Source organism: Kogia breviceps, chromosome 2, assembly GCF_026419965.1.
Source record: "Kogia breviceps isolate mKogBre1 chromosome 2, mKogBre1 haplotype 1, whole genome shotgun sequence".
Lineage (NCBI taxonomy): Eukaryota > Metazoa > Chordata > Mammalia > Artiodactyla > Physeteridae > Kogia > Kogia breviceps.
In genome coordinates, this window is record NC_081311.1 from 135,268,764 (window position 1) to 135,287,242 (window position 18,479).

The 18,479-nt window shown below is 37.8% G+C and overlaps 1 protein-coding gene across 4 annotated transcripts in view; it reads left to right on the forward strand.

The window, feature by feature from the left end:
* Positions 1-18,479, forward strand: part of SCN2A (sodium voltage-gated channel alpha subunit 2) — a 148,324-nt gene that overhangs the window by 44,405 nt on the left and 85,440 nt on the right. Inside the window, exons 1-3 of one of the 4 annotated variants that reach the window (XM_067026222.1) lie at positions 8,966-8,985; positions 12,458-12,668; positions 13,786-13,903. In XM_067026222.1, the coding sequence (XP_066882323.1) occupies positions 8,981-8,985; positions 12,458-12,668; positions 13,786-13,903 (334 nt within the window). In that variant the 5' untranslated portion in view covers positions 8,966-8,980. Of the gene's footprint in view, positions 1-8,965; positions 8,986-10,537; positions 10,673-12,350; positions 12,669-13,785; positions 13,905-18,479 lie in introns of those variants that run through there. The other 3 variants (XM_067026220.1, XM_059052411.2, XM_067026221.1) reach the window with 3 other exon arrangements.

The window sequence follows — 18,479 nt, forward strand, 5'->3', positions numbered from 1 at the left end:
GTGTATGGTGCTTCCATTTCCATCCAATGAAACACTAGCAGAAATAGTCTGGATAGCGTTAATATTAACAGATTATAGCTAAAGAGTAAGTTAGATGGTGATTAAAGAGTTGAATAGACGACTAAGGAAAATTGAGAAATCTCTGTTCTGCGATCTGAGACAAAGCCATCTGTCTCTGATTTTAGTTCAATCCTTAATGAATATAAGTAGTCTGACTAAATGATCTCTTGGGAGGCCCCCTTCCAAACACAAAACCTATGATTTTAATTAGCATTGGTTATGGTGCCAATACAAGGAAAAGAATTTGCTCAGTGCCATAAAGAAAGTAAGGGTTTAATTCTAAATATAAATCATATCTTCTAATTTGCGAATTCTTTTATTTGGAAGAACATTTTCTTTATAGAACTCAAACCATTCTCTCTCTCTCTCTCTCTGTATCTTTTATGAGAAACCAAAAGAAAATTCAGTTTGCAATTTGTGATCATGATTCGAACTTTTAAAAAAATGTGTGTCATTTCTTGCCCTTTGATAATTTCCAAGTGATGAGGCTGCTTTTACAGATCTGTCCTTGCTTTCAATGATTTCAGTATATTTTGGTTGGGAGTGAGAAAAATAAATGGGAAGGGGCTTCCCTGGTGGCGCAGTGGTTGAGAGTCCACCTGCCGATGCAGGGGACATGGGTTCATGCCCCGGTCCAGGAAGATCCCACATGCCGCAGAGCGGCTAGGCCCGTGAGCCATGGTTGCTGAGCCTGTGCGTCCAGAACCTGTGCTCCGCAAGGGGAGAGGCCACAGCAGTGAGAGGCCCGCGTACCGCAAAATAAATAAATAAATAAATAAATAAATAAATAAATGGGAAATGTCATTCATGAGTATGAGCCTGGAAATGAATATGTAGAAGGCAAATGGTCACTTTATTGGGGAGAGGCAGTATGTTTTCCTGAAGCTTTTGCCCTTTTCCCTTTTTAAGCCTGCTATTTTTCCTGTTTTAGTTTGCAGATGAAACTGGTACAGCAATATGGTGGGAGAGAAATCATGTGACCTGACATATGTGGGCTCCTGCATCTATGTGCATGGATAGAGAGCTGTTCAAAATCTGACCATCTTATGAGTTCTAACCATACTTTTATAATTCACATACATGGAGTTATGTAGGGAAACTTTTAAACATAGAACATAAGTGGTCATTTCTTTTTGTTTAAAATACCCTTTCTCCATTCATTTCTACAGGCAAATTTAATGTTTTAATAATATGAAGAAAAATAATGAATAAACAATGTTATAGGGCTCTACAGTTCAAAAAATGGTTTACTTTAAATAATCTGATTTCATCCCAACAGCAACCTTATGGATTTGATCAGGACAGGAATTATCCTTGCTCTAAAGAGAGGGGGAAATGAAAGAAGAAATAGAAATAAAGAAAGAGAGAGAGAGAAGGGAGGGAGGGAGAGAGGCAGGAAGGAGCCCTTAACGCTTGAGGGAAGAGTGGCTAATTCTCTATTTGTTCTCTCTAAAATGTATTAGGAGTGATTAGAAGCTAGGGAATATGCTAATGAAGATAGCTGCCACCATGTTGAATAGACAAATGCATTAGCAGCACACTTTTCATACATAAAAACAAACAAACAAAAAGTTTTGTAAGCAATACCTGTTTCACAGCTGTGATTTTAATTTGTGCTATATCTTTTAATTGGTCTATTTTAAAACAGCATCACTGTCCCAAAAGAATATCCCTTTTCTAATCTTTTAAAATGTCAACAAATATTTCTAGGCATTAAGGATAGGCAACATTTTGCTTTGCCTGCTTCTCTGATGTTGAGCTGTTTTCTAGCTACTAAATTTGGCTCCTGTATACTCCGTATCTATCCATAAGGCAGTTCTTGGGTCCACTCTGCAGACGGCCATCCAGGTTTAGATTTTTCTGAGCCACCGGGCATGGCTATCCTGCTTTTAACATCCCCCTTTTGTGCTCAGGCTAAGGACATTGAGTGGCATTGAGCTTTCCTTCATTTCTGGTATGATTGTTGCTTCTCAGGTTCTGGCTTGGGCTCTGATCTTGACATTTTTGTCACAGGTGTCCCCGGTGAAACTGCTGGGAAAGCAGATGGCTGGCCAAACTGAGGTTGGCAGCATCTGCTGCTATACTCACTGTCCCTGCTACCTGCTCCACTTTCTTCTTCCTGTTGATATGTGTTGCTTTGCATGGTCATTTCATTCTTTCAATGTTATTTACCTTTCTTTAGGCCTTTCCAAACCTGAATACCTTTCTGCAACTCTTTCGATGCGTTTGCTTTGCTTGCGACCTTTTCATGCAGGAAGGCTCATGACATGGCTGGCTTCTGTGAGTCCTTCAGGGATTTTGCTTGAATGTTAACTTCCTCAGCAAGACTTTCCTTGACCACTCTATTTCAAATTACAACTCACCCTTCTTCTCCCTCACTCTCTACCCTGTCTTTTTTTTCTCTCTCTCTCTTTCCTACATTATCTTTTTCCATAGCAATTACCACCACCTGCTATATTCTATAATTAATTTTCTTGTACATAATCTGTAGTACTAGGATACATAAAATATAAGCTTCATGAGGGCAGAGATTTGTCTGTAAGCATCTGGAAGAATGCTGGTTTTTAGTGAGCATTTAAAAATTATTTTGTTAAATGGTAAACTGGATTGTAAATTGCAAAAGATCAGACTTCTAGCTTTATATTTAGTCTTATTTATTCTGCTTCATATGGTGTTATTTGTAAGAACTTGAAGGGGTCCTAGAGTCTGTCATACAGAGTGAAGTAAATCAGAAAGAGAAAAACAAATACCGTATGCTAACACATATATATAGAATCTAAAAAAGGTTCTGAAGAACCTAGGGCAGGACAGGAATAAAGACGCAGACGTACAGAATGGACTTGAGGACACGGGGAGGGGGAAGGGTAAGCTGAGACAAAGTGAGAGAGTGGCATGGACATATATACACTACGAAATGTAAAAGAGTTAGCTAGTGGGAAGCAGCCGCATAGCACAGGGAGATCAGCTTCGTGCTTTGTGACCACCTAGAGGGGTGGGATAGGGAGGGTGGGAGGGAGATGCAGGAGGGAGGGGATATGGGGATATATGTACACATATAGCTGATTCACTTTGCTATACAGCAGAAACTAATACAACATTGTAAAGCAATTATACTCCAATAAAGATGTTTAAAAAAAGAACTTGAAGGGTATAGGAAAAATATGGAATAAGTAGCATCTTCTGTGTGTGCTGGGTAATTTACTTATCTTCTTCAATCCTCATTATAATCCAAGTACTTTGTTTAAAGGACCACAGCTAGAAAGTAGCAGAGTAAGGATGCAAACTAGTTCTGTCTGGCTCCAAAGTTACTGCCTTTTCTTCAGAAACCTGGTGTACACCAAATAATAGTAAGTCAGTTAGAGCTCCTCAAAATGAGTGATGTTGCATAAATCAAGTGTAACTAGAAGATGAGTGCCAAAAAAGTTTGGTGGGAAAAAAAAGAACCTTAAATTAGCTTCCTAGAAAATAAGCAACAACCCCCAAAGAAGGAAATCCCAAACTATTTAGAGCCGTAACCCTCTTGGCTTAAGTGCCTGGACCTCCAAGGTAACTAATTTTTAAAAGGAAGACATGTATCTGGACGCATATTTTCACATATTTGCTGAAAATATATTTTTTACAATGTGAACTCAACAAAGACAAGTAGATTCATTCTTTATCCTAAAAAGAGGCAAGAAAAACTTCTACCATTGCTTTTCAGTGTTTTCTTATTGCATTCCAAGAAGCAGTAATTGATTGTATTTTTAAAACAAGCCAGATTTTATGTTAAGATCCTTTTTTACTGTGTCTTCTTTCTGACCTCTTTTGGTCTAGTTATGCAAATGCAAATTAAGTCTCATTTTTAATTCAGTTCCACATATTTATGGAGAAACCACATGATGCAATAAGCACTGGAGAAGAGGGTGGTTAGCAGGTCCAGACAAGCTCCCTGCCCTCATATGCTGCTCATTACCAAGCAGCGGCAACCACTGATCGGGGAGACAAAATGTTTTGTCACCATCTTCTGGATGTTGAGTTATCTCTAATCCAGAATTTATGTAAAAGACCATAATAATTAATTTAATTTTGTCTTCATTTTTCTTACTTTAGTAAAAGATAATTTGATGCTCTGCTTTTTAGAAAATCATACAATCTGGAGGTTGGAAATATTTTTGGAATTGTATATTCCAATTATTTGCCCAGACAAGCATCCTTTCTACAGTATCAGCTTGAATATCTCTGGTAACTGAGAATTACTTCTTATTAAAGAGTAGCTGTTTTGCTTTATGCAGCTCTAAGAATTTGAACATTATTATTTATATCGAATCAGTTTTTTTCCTATGACATTCACATGCATCTTAGATCTGTTCTCTTGAGTCACAATAGCCTGTTGTACATCCAGGCCCCCTTCAGCATCACAGCTTGTTCAATACTGTCTCTTTGAGATCTTTTGTTATTCATTTCTTTTATCGGGTATCTACTTTGTGCAACGTATTGCTTTACGAACTTCAAGAGTTACAAAGAGGAGGACATCATACACTTACCTCAAGGCAGTTACATAAATAAAACAAATAGTGTGTAAAAAACAAGTGTTATTTAGCTCAAAAAAGTGAAGGGCATAACAGGATGGAAGGATGTGGAAGTATTTATGGAAAATGCAATATTTGAGCTTTAAAACTGCTGTTGTCTCATCAGGTTGAATTGGTAATATAGTGAATGTCAGGTCGTGAAAACGGCATAAACAATTGCTTGGAAGTGAAGGTACAGAGATCACAGTGCAAGTTTAGGAAAACTTGAACAAATTATTTTGTCTTTATGACAGGTAGGGATAGGGGTTGACAGGATGTAAGACTGGAAAGAAAATTTGGAGTGTCCTTTAACTGTCAGGCAGGGGAATTTGTACTTTATGTGGATGGTAATGGAGAATCCTTGACGATACTTGGATGAGGATGACAAATGTAAGGCTCTAGTTTCATTAAAACTGACCTAAAAGTAGTAATTTAGGGACAAATTAAAGCAAAGGAAAATGTATGTAGAGGTATGCATTAAGAATTAAATACTGCACTATTTTTCAACCATAAATATAATGGAAATTCAGAAAATGAATAAGAAATTTCTTAATGTTTTCCAGAACAATGGCTCGTGAAGAATTGATGACTGTGAAAAGCAAATACATGAATGTTGAACTTTCTGGGCTGGTGAAATAAGCTAGAGAAACAGAAACAAACATATCTGTGTATATGTGCACATGTGTGTGGTGTGTGCATGTGTGTTGGAGAGTAGAGGCAGTGATGATAGTAGTCTGACTTTAGGTTAAGGGCACGTATTAGGACAGGTGAGGTCTGCTCAAACTATAGAGGTGCCATAAATGTATGCAGTCACGTATAAAGTTCTATATAACTGAAACAACGACCACAAAATTAGAAACCTAGAATTAGTTGGTGTCATGACATAAATTATCCCCAAAAGGAAAGAAAGTGTACTCAGTAAAAAGACCAAGAAAGCTCCTGAATAAATGTACAGTTATGACTGTTAATTCATCAGTGATTTACTGGACTTTTTATCTCAGGTGAGTACTATTCTGGACACTGGAAACCACAAACAAAAATGGGATGAGAGGGCTTCCCTGGTGGCGCAGTGATTGAGAGTCCGCCTGCCGATGCAGGGGACACGGGTTCGTGCCCCGGTCCGGGAAGATCCCACGTGCCACGGAGCAGCTGGGCCCGTGAGCCGTGGCCGCTGAGCCTGTGCGGCCGAAGCCTGTGCTCCGCAACGGGAGAGGCCACAACAGTGAGAGGCCCGCGTACCGCAAAAAAAAAAAAATAAATAAAATGGGATAAGATAAGGAAGATGGGATAATGGAGAGAGAAGCTTTACAGAAATAACTTTAATAAAAAGTTCAAATGACAAACAACAGCACTAAGGTATCTCTGAAAAAAGGAAAAGAAGCCAGCATTTACTAAGCATCTGCTATGTCCCAGTCATAGTGCTTAGTTTGTCCTTATAAATTTATTTCATAAAACTCAAAATGAGCCTTCATGTCTACTGATGAGAACACTGAGGTTCAGAGTTTAAAGCTTATTCCAGCGGAAGTCAAGCTAATCCCACAATAGCAAGATTATGAAGGGGAAGCTGAGTTACCCTAGTGGGTCACCAGTTTGTTTAATAGCAGTGGGCTTAGTGTACCCTACAAACATCTTAGCTATAGATGGGGATCCAGCGACTTAAAAAAATCAGACTTATTTCACATTATCCTTTTCAACCTGTGTATCAATGGTACATTTCTCACTCCTGAGGCAAAATGGGACAATGAAGTATATTTGAATTTGAAATCAGACACATGTGAGTTTAAATGCTGGCTCTGTGTGACCATGTCAGGTTACACAACCTATGTAAGCCTGGATCACCATCACATTAGAAAAATGACCACAATACTTCCTTCACAAAATATTACAAGAATTAAATGTGGCAACTAATAGAAAGAACCAGGTAGAATACCAGAATTTAGGACATGCTAACATGATGTGAAGAAACAAATCCATGGTCTCTTACGCGCTCATTCTCATTTCTAGTTCTTTGTCTCTCTGAGGCACACACGTGCACGCGCACACACACGCACACACACACAGGCATGCACAGGCATGCACAAATTTTGTATATAGGACACTTTGGAATGTAGCTAGCTTTTGAGTATCGTTTTTCATTCCAAAGACCTGCTCATGGCTCTGCCTGATTGTTCTCCCCTGGGGAAGATGCCCAGACATTCAGATTTACTATCCCACTTAACGAGGTTAGAGGCCACTTTTTTCTCCCCTATAAAAAAGGATGAGGGCTGAGTGGGGGACAGTTTTAGGTAGCAATCCTCAGTGAAACAGAAGGAAGGAAGAAAACTGAGCTGGAAATATTCAAGCCTTTGGAGAACATGGAAATGTCTCACTCTCATGGGGAGGACCATACCTTAGGAAATTTCCTTCCTTAGTTGATTCTTAAGATCCAGAAGTAGAATTCAACGATTCTAGTATGATCGATCCATCAAAAACAAACTAGCATGTAATCAGATTAGAGGTGAACTTCTAGTTTATGAATCATTTTGGTAGGGTTGAAGTATTTCACGAATGTGAACATGCATTTAATATATCTGAAGATAAAGAAAGGATGTAGAAAGAAGTTGCCACCCTACCTGCAATAAAATGAAAATGCTTTTATAAAAATGAGGCATATTTCATATATAATTTATTTTTCCCAGGAAATTTTATGAAAGAGATTATTGTTACCTTGAATGATATTTCCCAGGGATCACGATAGCATTGGAGTACATCTCTGTTAAAGAGAAACAAAATGTGTTTAAAAACATAACAGTCATTTAAAGGAATATCTATACTTTTTTAAAGAATATTGCTCAACAAATAGCATGATCATAAAATATTGAAAATAAGGTTTTTAAAAAGTATTGTAACTAAAACTAGCATTTAAAGAAAAATGACATTTTATCTGAACAGTACGTACTGAGCATATGTCTTTTATTTTCTGTTATGCTCTGTTTCTAATCTGTAGTGAGAAAACACGTAAGTCTGGTAGTTCAGAACTTTCTCAGTCTTACGGAAATTGTTAGTTACGGAAATGAGCTAGTGGATCAAGGTTAAAGAAAGAAGGATATGCAAAAACACAGTAAGTGACAATCAAAAAGTTCATGAGAAAATAGAGTCAAACCTATAGATTAAGGAAACTAGAAAATACAAAAAATAAATCTCCAGGTAATACTTAGCAAATCTTTCCTTAGCTTATGTTTCCAGTATTACTTTAATGTGCTGAAGAAAACTAAAAATTACAATTGTAAAATAGGATTAAAAGATCACTTGCAGAAAAAGATATTCCTTAGTCTTTCTCAGCTTTCTTAACGCTTAGGTACAAAATCCTCTAAGGTTTTTGAGCACTTATCCACAATCATCAATTATAATATAAACTATTATATAGTTATTTCCTTATCCATAAAATGTAATAAGCCACTAATTTTCTTAGTATAAATTTAATTTTAGAGTACTTATTAATATAAATGTGAATCTTTGTGGAAAGGAATTGAGTCATATACTATTTATTATTTCTTTGTTTTGTTATTGCTCTTTCACTGTAATACAACTTTTTGTAGATATCATCATGTGTAATAATATCGTTAATTTTTCTTTTATATTTTAATTTAGAAAATTAATGTTCTTCTTTTATAAGTGAGACAAATTTTTCAAAAAGAAGACATCGAAAGGGAAACAGAAATGTCATTGGAATTTAGAAATCCAATTCTTAATATTCTTTCCAACCACTTAAAATTATATTGCTTGCCTTTCTTATTATTTATAGGTCTTCCAAATATAGTGTCTGGCCTTAAAAGTTGTAATACAAAATCTTCTGTCTCCAAAGTAGTACAACTGAATGAAATTTAAAAACCATGTAACATATGTCATTTAGCATTCTCATAAAATGTCAGCATGATGTTAACAAGGGTCAGGGAAAATGCAAGAAAAACTAATATGCATGACTTCTGAAAACATCCTGGGAAATCAGAAACAAGATACTATGATTCTTATCTATATTTTACAAAAGACATTTTGAGACGGAAAAAATATGTGTTGTTCATCCTATGTCTTGGATGTTTTGGTAAAATATTTTGTGTTCACCATTTTAAATATCCTAAGACACATTCACTGGCTAGGATCAATGGGAGAGAAAGGGGTGACCCTACAATAATGTAAATGCACATATCTTGGTGTGTTCCTGATACTGAGTGATTCCACAACCCTGACTGTTCATAGGTTTCAAGTAGGATTTCCTCCCTAGTCCAGGATGAGGCATTGGCTTAGGAGAAGCCAATCAAAGCACAAAGCATGACATCACCCTGGACGGCCTGATTGCTTCAGAATGAGCATGTGACCCAACTGAAGCCAGTGAGATGTGGTGAGAGATTTTCTGGATCTTTGTTCCGATTGGATTTAAATTTGGGAGATTGGGAGGCCAGAGATGCTATAGCATCTTACTACAATGAGGAACAAAAAGCTATCACCATAGAAGTCAGAGCCAAAGGATGCAGTTTGACTAGGTGCTGGTAACATAAATTGGGCATGCCTATAGCTAACCCTAAACAATAAACCTTGACAATGAATTCCCATGTTGCTTTCCTTTCTTTCTTTTTTTTCCCCCTTCCTCCCTTCTTCCCTTCCTTCTTTTCTTTCTTTCTTTCTTTCTTTCTTTCTTTCTTTCTTTCTTTCTTTCTTTCTTTCTTTCTTTCTTTCTTTCTTTCTTTCTTTCTTTCTTCCTACCTTCCTTCCTTCCTTTCTCTTTCTTTCTTTCTTTCTTTCTTTCTTTCTTTCCTTTCTCTTCCTTCCTTCCTTCCTTCTTTCTTTCTTTCTCTTTCTTTCCTAAGTCACTTTGGGTCATTCTTTTGCTTCTATAACCAAAACAGACATCCTAGAAGGAATTTAAAAATTCTTTTTGGCTATATCTTATTCTTGCTTGTTTCTATCAAATACCTTTTCTATTGAAAATGATGAAGCTAGAAAATATGTAAAAATATATTGACTTAATAATTATGACTTTGATTATAATTGGTACCACTTACTGATTTTTATTTAATCTTTATTTTAGGATTTAGTTACATGAGCAGGTGTCTTCATTTTTTGTTTTTGTTTTGTTTATGGCTGAATAAAGCTCACAGATTTTAAATTTGAATCCTGCCTGTGTGATCTTAGGTAACTTTTCCTAACCTCAGTGTACGTCCTTTCTTCAGTTTTCAAATAAGGATCATGAAAGCCTGTATCTGATGGAGTTACGGGGAGGATGAAATTATATAGTGCATGCAGACTCAGCCCGGTCAGTGACTGGCACGTGGTTAGCCTGCAAATCTTAACTATATTATTAATCTAAGTATTGGCATTTAGTATCTCACTGGCTTTCTTTTTTTTTTCTGGTTGATTTTCAGCCACTTAAATTAGAGGTCAAAATATTGGTGTCCCATTAGTTTAGTTTTATTTCTAGGGAAAGTTAACTTAGATAACACAAAGGCCACCTCTTTGTTGAACTATCAAAGCCCTTTATTGGATTTCAGGTACTCTGGGACTGAGGCTAATGTTAAAGCTCATGTATGTAAGACTTTCATTAATTTAATTGCTGTTTTATGAGTTTTTATTTTTAACCCTTTATTTACTTTGAATTATTTGTGTCGATTCAATTTGGCTTAGCAGATAAAAAGCATGAATGGAAGCATTATCAGTTAACAAAATTAGTAATTCAAACCAGCTAAGTCTTAATGTTCTGTTCTAAGAAAAGCTTGTAGAAGATTAGAGCTCCATTACTGAGAGCTTTGGGCTGCTTCAAACATGCTTCTGTGTGTACAGAGGGGTCTCTCTTCACAGTTCCCCCGCCCTCTAGTGGTAGTTATAATAATGCCGTTTTGTAGTCCCCGCACAGGAAATGCCTGGTCTTACTTCAGTTACCAGAATCCTTTCACAGGAAGTTAGGTGTGGTCTTTGAAGGAGAATTAAAAAAAAATGAAAAAAAGAAAAAAAAGCATGATGGAATTTTAGCTGCAGTCTTCTTGGTGCCAGCTTATCAATCCTAAACTCGGGGTGTAAAAGATTCTGCAGGGGTAATGTTTTAATATTCTTATTATGCTTATTCTCTGTGATGCTTCTTTACCTTTACAGTAGAATCCTTGGGGGAATCTGCAGAGGACCACTTTCATTTTGAAGCTGCTGTCTGCATGTTTTAGCATGTCTCTTCTATTAGAGCATCCAGGCATGGCAGGTTCCTCCGTGAAGTGTGCAGGGACCGTCTTCATGCCTATGCCTGTCACTAGGCATAAGGGTCTCTGGGGATGGGTGAGAAAAATGAGGGATGTATTGGAGGCACTGTGATACTGAGAGGGCAGTCTTCTAGCTGGTGGCTGAAAGGTCCTGGTCTACTTCAAAAAAAAATGTGGAAATGGTACAGTAACTTATGTTATTTTAGATTTCCCTGTTTGATCTAGCATATCTACAGAAGTGATCTGGATGTGAATGTATTTTACTTTTAGAAAATGCACCTCATATAATTAAATGGTAATTCTCATTCCTGTAGGGTAAGGGTTAAAATGGATCGATATTTTAAAAAGAAGGAAAAATAGATAAGTGATTGTATATAGATGGCATTCAGGAGTCAAGATTTTGGTTGTATTATTTCAAAAAGCATAGAAACTCTTGCCACTGATTCAGAGATAACGTTTGAAATGATTGGTGTGCTCTCTTGAGCTATATATGTTAGTCCAGTAAAATATGATTAGAATACAGTAAAACTCCATTTATGTTATCACAAAGACCAGCATAATAGGAGTTCATGTAAAAGATAAACTATCTTAAACTTACTATTTTTTTCAAGTACAAATCTGCTACGTGGATTCTTAAGAAATGGGCACTGTTTGAGAAAATGAGCTATCTCTACGGTATTTCCTAAGGTACTGCAAATTTGTTAATTTAAGAAGCAATTACACTAGCTAGCAGCAGGTTGCTAAACCAGGGGGTCCAAGCTCCAGACCTCTTGACGTGGGTGACTTCCTGCCTGGTTTGGCAGGAGCTGGGTTCCTTCCTGTGCAGCTTCCGAGCAGTTCCAAATGCAATCCGGCATTCCCTGCTCCTTCCCGCTCCCTTGCTTTCAAGCAGTATCTACCTATGTTTCCACAGCCTGGCATTTCAGGATTTCCAGAGCTCTTTACCAGGTGCATTGATTTTGAATAAGCTCTTTGAGGTGGAAAAGTAGGCCAAAGGGAACATGAAAAAAAATGGAGAGATACATGCAAGATCTTCGCACAGCCCAGGTTCTACAATTTTTGATAATTATTCATCTCTTGTTATGGATCTCGGATATTTGTTTCAGAAGGGATGCTGAAAAAGATGGCTGCCAAAATATTCACACAAGTGAAACAGCAAGCACAAACCGGTATTCTCCATTTCTGAGCTCTGAGTTGGATATTTTCACTTAAAACATTTTGGGAGTGGGAGATTAGATTACCTCATAGACACCTACTGAATGTGAAAGATAATCTCCATGCAAGCAGATGAATGCATACAGGAGAATCCCCCGAATGCCAAGTGCAGCTTCCTTAGTAAAATATTACAGATAGCTTGGTTTATATATTTTATCTCAGTATCATGTAATTGGCCACAGTCACATTTTATCCTAATGACCGTTGCTTTTTTTTTTTCCTCTCTCTCTCTCTCTCTCTCTCTCTCTTTCTCTCTCTCTCTCTCTCTCTCTCTCTCTCTCTCTTTCTCTCTCTCTCGTTTCCATAGCACTTTCTTATGCAAGGAGCTAAACAGTGATTAAAGGAGCAGGATGAAAAGATGGCACAATCAGTGCTGGTACCGCCAGGACCTGACAGCTTCCGCTTCTTTACCAGGGAATCCCTTGCTGCTATTGAACAACGCATTGCAGAAGAGAAAGCTAAGAGACCCAAACAAGAACGCAAGGATGAAGATGATGAAAATGGCCCAAAGCCAAATAGTGACTTGGAAGCAGGAAAATCCCTTCCATTTATTTATGGGGACATTCCTCCAGAGATGGTATCAGAGCCCCTGGAGGACCTGGACCCCTACTATATCAATAAGAAAGTGAGTTCTTAGTCAAGTTACCTTTACTTCCCCTACTTCCTAATTGCTTCTGGGCTAGTGCCAGAGATGTCAGGTGAAGAATGTTGCACATCCTCCCCTCTGTCTGAAGTATCATTAGGGTACTAGGTGGGATTGACCATGTAATGGCCCCATTACCCTAGAACCCTTTTGCAAGCACTCATTTGAACCCATGTCCAGGACAGGCAGAGAACTGAAGGGGCATCCTGCAGTGGGGGAAATGAGGGAGGGCAAAAGTCTGTTCACCTTACACTGTGGTGAAGCAGAAAGTTAAGACAAGGAGTATTTTTTTTTTATGCATTAAAAATAATATTTCCAGGGCTTCCCTGGTGGCTCAGTGGTTGGAGTCCGCCTGCCGATGCAGGGGACACGGGTTCGTGGCCTGGTCCAGGGAGATCCCACATGCCGCGGAGCGGCTGGGCCCGTGAGCCATGGCCACTGAGCCTGCACGTCCGGAGCCTGTGCTCCGCAACGGGAGAGGCCACAACAGTGAGAGGCCCGCGTACCGCAAAAATAATAATAATAATAATAATAATATTTCCAGGAGCAGTATCCAAATTTCTCTTTACAGTATCTAGCTCTACATAAGGTACTTTGATCTTCAGCAGGTTTATTCCTTCACACCATAAACTTTGCCCATTCCATGGCTCCCCCCAGAAGAAATAAAAGTAGGTGGCTTTTAAGTGCCCAAAAAAGAGTGTGATCAAACAACACCTCTGGAAAACCCTGAAGTTCCTCTGAGAAAGTTTTTATCTAACTGAAAAAGTAATCAAAGTCTCATTTTTGAGCTCTTTGTGAATTATAATTACAGTTTTAAAATACTGATATTAAAACTTGATAAGGATGCTAAGTATTCCTATGGCAGTGACTACAGATTTCCTTTATGTTCTTTAAATCCTCATATCACTTACCAAATTTAGGAGAGTTTATAGGGCTCAGAAAGAGAAAGCACATAGCATCATGTTGGTAATTAGTATATTATTATATTATTTTATAAGACAATATTTCTAAATAATTGTCTCACTTTTTTTCTTAAAATGTTTTTAATTTTAATACTAAGATTCTAAATTCTGTTTTATGTGTTTGTTTTCTTTTTCAGACGTTTATAGTATTGAATAAAGGGAAAGCAATCTCCCGATTCAGTGCCACCCCTGCCCTGTACATTTTAACTCCCTTCAACCCTATTAGAAAATTAGCTATTAAGATTTTGGTACATTCATATCCTTTGTTCAAGTAGTCATTTAATATGATTTTGCTCTTTGGCTGACTTATTGAGTGGGGAATTTTTCAGAAATATGCGTGGTTGGCAATGTTATGTGCTCTTTCTTTTTTTTCCCCCTCTTACTCAACAGTTAGCATTATTGCAAAATGGGATCATAGGTAAGTGAAACACTTTGCCCCATCTTCCAAGTATTTCTTCTTTCCCTGACTTACTACTTCTTTCTTTCTTCTTTCCTCCTCTGCTCCCTTCTGAATTGCCTACTACATCCAAGACTTCTTAATTAATTTTGACAGTATTACTAGGCTCTCCTTTTTTAAGTCTTCAAATTTTACAAGGTTATCTATATAATGGGTAAATTCTGTGAGCTAATTTTCTTCCCTACTTTACATTTGGAAAATATATGCATAATCTGAATTATACAATTTTATATCTTTTTGATCTGAATTTTACTACTTTCTGCTTTTCATTTTAGCATTTGAAAGCTTTGAGTTAGTAAATGTTTATAATTGTGATGGAATACACATAACCCTTTCAAATGTCACTTTTTTGGGTCACTTGTTCCTATGTTTTATTCAAGTCTCAGGTCTTGCTACAATTATCTCTTTCCAAAGGCTTAATTTCTATTTATCCTCATTTCATGCTTCATTCTCCTCATGAAGTATCTACTTCCTAGAGATGGGATTGATGACACCTTGGTGGGAGATGGTGATTTGATTTACTCCTGAAGGTTAAATAGAGTAGTTGTGAATGAGAAGTTTTATTCCAGGCCAGGGACAGTGATCTGGCTGACAGCCAGCCCTGGAAAAACCAAGGAAGCAAAGGTTTGCAGGACTGGCTGTGCTCAGTAGAGGCATTTACAGGAAGCACACAGAAGCCTTGGGATGAGGAACTGATATATATCAGGAACTAGAGGTAAGGAAGGGGAAACTGAAAGTTAAGCAAAGTCTCAGGTAGGACAACTTTAAATTTTGTTTCCTAATTAGAAAGAGTCATTGCCTGCAATTTACAACATGGTCAGCCCAGGGCTTGGCTTCAAGGCTTACAAAGTAAAAACTTAACTTCCTCTAGCAGGCCCAGAAAATATTTGAATTAGATATGGTAGGGAATTAGAAAAGATAAGGAATTCAAGAGATGGGATAAGCTTGGTCCAGGGAAGTCATCTAATTTCTGGGTGGAGGGGCTGTAAAGCATGTCCCCAGACTTGCCTGGCATTGTGGCAAATGCTGTCTTTAGAAGGGTGGCATTCTGGAATTCAGTTTCCTTGTAACCTCGAGGTCATTCATTTTCCACCCCTCCCCCAGTTTTGCATAGACATCAACATATTTTAATTTCATGTTTTAACATTTAATAATTCCTTGTGAGTTTTTTTTTCAGCAATAATGATTCCTTACTTCTGTTTTTCAAGTAAGAGAACCCAGTTGTACAGGGAGAAAAAATGCTTTGAGTTAACTTTAGGAATGAATAATAAAATTGAGATTTAGATTTGAGTCTCTTGAACTATAAATTATGGTCCATTATTATGTTTGAGTATTTATAATCTGGGTACTGAATAAATCTTTCCATAAATCATTTATTATATTTAAAAATAATTGTACATCCCTATGTAATCACAATTTATACATGAAATTATGTGGAAAATTCAGACTTCACCCAATGCTCTGTTCATAGTAAATACTGAGAGAGTACATATTGAATAATTAAGTGACAAATGAGTCAAAGGGTTAAATAATTAGATGCAAAACAAGTGACAAGATGGAAGGTTTGAAGAGGTCAGAAAAATCTATTTTTCTTGAAACTGAATGATGAAATAAAATTAAGAAAGCCCAATGTTAAAGGAAAAGGCAGGATTTTTTGTTGTTTTTGTTGTTGTTTTAAAACTTTTGTGGGGAGACAGTATATTTTTTGAAAATCTATAATCTCCACTCCAAAAAATTCTATATTAGGAGACCCAGGAACCCTAACTTAATGCCCTCTGGGAAAAGAGACTTCCAGTGGTAGAGGATGAGAGCAGTTTTAGAAGTTCTGATCAGAGACTCTGGGCATTGAGGACCGACTTTATGGTGGGGGCTATTCAGGAATCAAGATACAATTTAATTTGAAGGTGTGCACTTGCTTCCCAGAAAAAAAAGAAAACCTCCAAGGGGCAAAGTTGTTAGGAGGCCTGCAGTGGTGTAAGTTGAAATGTGAAGGCAGCCAGGTAAATCTAAGATTTGCCAAACTGAACGGTTGACTCTCCCAGAACCTTACAAATGGCATATAGTTACAAATTTCTTCCAACGTAGAAAAAGTAGATTCTTAAAAATCTCTGATTGCCGGAATTAAAATATTATATTTCAGATATCTCACCTTGGAGTAGAGATATGAGAAAAGGCAAGTAGACTGATAGACACATTCTTCAGTCTTTTGGTGATAAGGCACATTTGCCTGGAGATCCTAGTAAACTTTGATGTAGATAATACTGTACAGTTTGCAGGTGATTTTCCCAGTGATTTTGTCTTATTCCTCACAACGCAAATCCTAAGCTCAGATCCTGGTTTTCTGACTTCAAGTGTCTTTTGCTATAAGATAAAAATGCTTGGGGTTGGTAATGGTGGGTTTTGGGCACAGTTAAGAGGTTGTTGTGTATTTATTATCATTAGTTTACAATCCAGAAAATGGCCATTCACAATCAAGAAATGTGTATTTTAAACCTAGATTGGTGTCTCTATTTCCACCGAAAATCCTGACTTATTTATTAAAGAGTTGTTATCTTCATTAGGAGCTGTTGCATATCAAATTAGCTTTGTTTCTTGATTTTGGCAGAAAAATCTTATGCTTGCTATATCTCTGTCAGGGTATATTTTGAAAACTGAAAATGCTGTTGATGTGCCCATTACCTTGTTTCAATAGTTAAATAAAATATGGTTATATTTTCTAGATAGTAAACAAGTAAAAAATAATCCATATTCCTAAAATTCCCTATCAGAATTGTCAATGTGTTGCATGTCAGTTTTTATTATTTTACTTTAACATGCACACTCTCCTTTACTTTGCATTTGTTACTCATTCATTTGTTCATTTGCAAATATTTATGAAGCACCTGTTGTGTGGCAGATGTTCTTCTAGACACTGGGATGCAACATAGAACCAAACCTAGTCCCTGCTCGCATGTGGTTACATTCATATGTATGTGTGTGTTTGAGAGGAGAGAGGTAATAAAAATAAATCAGCTAGGCGTCCCTAGTGATGCAGTGGTGGGGGTCCGCCTGCTGATGCAGGGGACGTGGGTTCGTGCCCCGGTCCGGGAGGATCCCGCGTGCGGCGGAGCGGCTGGGCCCGTGAGCCGTGGCCGCTGGGCCTGCACGTCCGGAGCCTGTGCTCCGCAGCGGAAGAGGCCGCAGTGGTGAGAGACCCGGTACTGCAAAATAAATAAATAAATAAATAAATCAGCTAGCGATAAGCGCCATTAAGAAAAATAAAGTAGTGTAAAAAGAGAAGAGTGGCAAGGTCCTGTTTTAAATCATATGATCAGGGAAGGCCTCTCTGAAAAAATAGCATTTGAGTAGAGAGCCAAAGGAAGTGAGGGAGTGAGACATGGAAATCTGAGGGAAAAAGGAATAGCAAATATGAAGGTAAAGGATAAAAGTGGAAATGTACCTGCTGTGCTCTAGAATCAGCCATGAGCCCAGAGTGCCTGGAGAAGAGTGGGAAAGGCAGAGAGTAGGAGAGGATGAGGTCGGTGAGAGTGAAGGTCGGGGCTGAAGTTGTAGGCCGTGGTGAAGACACCAAATTTATGCTGCATGAGATGGGGAGAGATGACTGGAGGGTTTTCAGCAGAGGAGTGTCATCACCTCACTCAAATTTGAGAAAGATCACTCTGGCTGCTGCGCGGAGAACAGACTGCCTGGGGGGAAAGAATGGAAGCAAGAAGATAGATTGGGGGCTTACTGCCATTATGAAGGCAGGGACGCTGGTGGCTTGGCCTTTGGTGGAAACAATGAGGGTAGCAGATGTCATCAAAATCAGATGTGTTTTTCAGAAGAGCTGACAGGATATGCTGAGCAATTGGACACGGGGTGTGAGGGAATGAGCAGAGCTAAGGAAGACTCCAAGTGTTTAGTCTGGTCAAGAAAAAAATAATGTAGTTACTTGAGCTTGGGACAACATTAGGTGGAGGGATATGCTGGGTAAAATCAAAAGCGTGGATTTGAACATATTAATTTTTTTTGAGGGGTCTATTAGACATTATTCAGTGGAGGAGTTGAGAAGTTAAATGGAAATACAAGTCTGGAGTTCAGAAAAGGGTTGGGCTGGAGGTATAACTGAGAGATGTCAGTGTATGGATGGTATTTAAAGTGATGGAAAAGACCTGAAACACTCCAAATCACGCAATAATACAGAACTACCTGTCATTCATAAGGGGTAGGAAAATAAACAGGTTTTGGTTTCAGAAAACCTGGATTCAAACCCCACCTCTGAGATTTACTTATTGGCTCCATGACCTTGGGCCAAGTTACTCCAACTGTTTTGAATCTCAGTTTCTCCATCTATAAAATTGCAATCGTTATTTTTACATCAGTAATAATAACTAC